This window comes from Camelina sativa, chromosome 12, assembly GCF_030686135.1.
Source record: "Camelina sativa cultivar CO46 ecotype springtype chromosome 12, ASM3068613v1".
Lineage (NCBI taxonomy): Eukaryota > Viridiplantae > Streptophyta > Magnoliopsida > Brassicales > Brassicaceae > Camelina > Camelina sativa.
The window spans coordinates 29,956,476-29,959,497 of NC_141891.1; the positions used below are offsets into that span (position 1 = coordinate 29,956,476).

General features: G+C 38.2%; 1 protein-coding gene across 1 annotated transcript; it reads right to left on the bottom strand.

Annotated features, from left to right (window-relative positions):
* Positions 1 to 1,762: 1,762 nt before the first annotated feature.
* Positions 1,763 to 2,740, bottom strand: LOC147931088 (uncharacterized). The gene is made up of 3 exons (XM_087477178.1): positions 2,642 to 2,740; positions 2,163 to 2,553; positions 1,763 to 2,082 (listed from the first exon to the last, which is right to left on the bottom strand). The coding sequence occupies exons 1-3, from the start codon at positions 2,738 to 2,740 to the stop codon at positions 1,763 to 1,765; spliced, it is 810 nt and encodes a 269-aa protein (XP_087333304.1).
* Positions 2,741 to 3,022: the final 282 nt, after the last annotated feature.

A 3,022-nucleotide genomic window follows, 5' to 3' on the forward strand; every position in this document is an offset into this window, starting at 1 on the left:
CCCCTTTGGTTAGAATCGATTTCCTTATCGATCTAACGTTGATGGTCTTGGTCGATAGTCTTCTTTTGCAACTTCTTCTTCTTCTCGCAAACACTTTCTTCTTTCTCTCGCAAACACTCACTCTTCCTCTCTCAATTTCTCTTAACTTACCCCTTCTTTCCTTGAGCGAAAATGAGAGGAATGAGTGCTTATTTATAGAATGAATGGGCGGCGGAGACAGCCAATGAGAGTCGCATGCACTCTCCCTATTAGAGGGACTTCAACACTTGGAAGCTTCTTGGTTAGCTACCTTGAATTCCACTTAAACTTTTGAATTCTTTAATCCTTCCACTAATGCTCCACTAATCCTCTTGGAATTAAATATTCACCCACTAACTCCCACTAACTTCTCTTGATTAAAATAATAATCCCACTCAAATCTTGACTTAAGTGATTTTTGGTGGCGGAAGACTTTTAACAACTTCAGTCGATCATCGTCGATCCTCGGCAGCTCTCTCGGCAACTATCGGCATCCATCGGCAGCTTCCTTCGGGTACTCGACCCTTTCTCGGATACTCGGCAACTTCCTCGAGTACTCGATAACTTCCTCGAGTACTCGGTACTTTCCTCGAGTGCTCGGTAACTTCCTCGAGTACTCGACACTTTCTCGGGTACTCGGTACTCTCGGCAATTCTTGGCGTCTACCGGACGATGCGTCACGGACGGTACGGGCGGTACGTCTCCGACAACTCGGACAACTCTTGGTCCGTTACACTTTTCTCGGACTTTCCTTCATCAAATTTTCAGCTCTTCTTGCTGCCTTCGTTTCTCGATCTTCTGGACTTGAATGGACGTCAAAACTTTATCCCTTGGTGAGGGTCACTACAGTAGGAGTTCTGAAAAAGCTTTTAAGGCGGAGGATAGTTCCGGATCTGGGCCACCGATGACTGTCGTTGTACTTCAGGCGTCTGCAGCGGAGGAGGAGATTGGACCGCCGGCGTGAAGTTGTACTGATTGGGTAGACTGTGCGGCCGTTTATTTGGTGTTGACGCTCCGACTCTCTGAGAAACGTTAGGAGCAGCAGGTTTCCTCTTCCTTCCTCCTCGATTAGGCATCGTTTGAGAGATGATGGGAACGATTAGGGTTACAGATTTGGGAGAATCGAGAGGAAGAAGAAAAGGATTAGGGTTTAGATTTGGGGGATCGAGAGGAAGAAGAGAAGGATTAGGGTTTAGATTTGGGGGATCGAGAGGAAGAAGAGAAGGATTAGGGGTACAGATTTGGGGGATTGAGAGGAAGAAGATGCGGATTAGGGTTAAGATTTGGGAGAATCGAGAGGAGTCGAAGGCTGCGAGAGGAAGAAGATAATGGATTAGGGTTTTCGTATTAGGGGGAATCGAGAGAAGAAGAGGGATAATGGATTCGGGTTTAGTTAAAATTAGTTTATGTTTAATTAGGCCCAAATTTTAATCTAAGCCCAAATTTTAAAATTTCAATTACAATTTTAATTAACCAAATTTATTTATAAAACACTGATTAATTTTAATTAACCAAATTTTAATTACAATTTTAATTAACCAAATTTATTTAATTACAATTTTAATTAACCAAATTTTAAAATTTTAATTACAAGTTATTTATATAACCAAATTTATTACACAATAATATTACACAATAATATTACATAATAATATTACACAATAATATTACACAATAATACACAAATATTACACAGTAAAAAGACAAAAATTAAAAACAAATACATAGTAATTTTGCCAAATAATTATTGTTCTTCGTCTTCTTGTTCTTCATCATTAGAAGACGATAAATTACACTGGAATTCATCTTCTGGATCCGCATCTCCAACATCGTAATCAAGGTTTATTGGATTAGCATCTGCTACCAAATTGTCGACTATGAGATCTTCAACTGTAGTCGTCAATACAGCATCATCATTTTCTGTTTGCAACAGAGTCAGTTCATTGTTTTCATATTCTCCTGAAATGTTTCCCCTCGGATTTACTTTCAGAACACTTAGCCACTCTCGCTTTGGTTTCTTTGTGTATGGATACGGAATATAGCAAACTTGATCCGCTTGAGATGCTGTTTGCACAAAATCACAATTTAGTATGTATAGTTACATTAAATAAACTTATATGTAAATTATATTGATTCTTACGTACCTAAAATGAATGGCTCATATTTGTTGTATTTTCTCGAGGAGTTCACGTCAACAACGCCACTATTGCTCTTCCGAGTCCCTCTACCAATGACAGGATCATACCACTTACACTTAAAAAGTGTGATTCTCAAGTTGGTCATCCCTTCGTACTCAAGTTCTATGATATCAATTAAGTTCCCATAGAAATCTGCACCATCAGATGCATCAGTGTAATTTTCACCTTGAACACATACACCATTGTTACATGTCTTCCGTCCAGCGCCGTGATTATGCGAATGAAACACATAGCCTCTTGTAAAGTATATTGGCCAAGTTTTGACCTTGTGTAAAGGTCCATGCACTATTTCTTGAACCCAAGTAGGAAATGGATTTGTGACGTTCCAGTATATAACCTGCGTATACATATAAATATTATATATCAATGATATTATTAAATAAATGCATAATCAGAGTCGGTTACATGGGTTCGAGTATACTTACATAATCTTTCACCCACACATGATATTCTTCAGCTCTTTTCGTGGACAGTTCTTTTTCGGTTAATTCAGGATATTTGGTAGAAAGAAAATCCTCGAACATACTAAGAAAATTAAATATATTTAATATATATAAGAAATATTTGTGGAGTCTACATATTTGCGAGTCTATATTATATACCTCTTTAATTGGTTAAAAATAGTCACAATTCCGTAAAACATATGCATGTGCGCACTAATAGTCTCTCTCTGAAAGCCATACTTCATGCATTTCCCCACTTGGGCGACCGACATGAGTAAATATATTAGGGACTCCAGGGACATGATATATTGGGACTTCACCTTCATAGAATCTTGTTAACTTGATCAAATAAGATAATTAAAA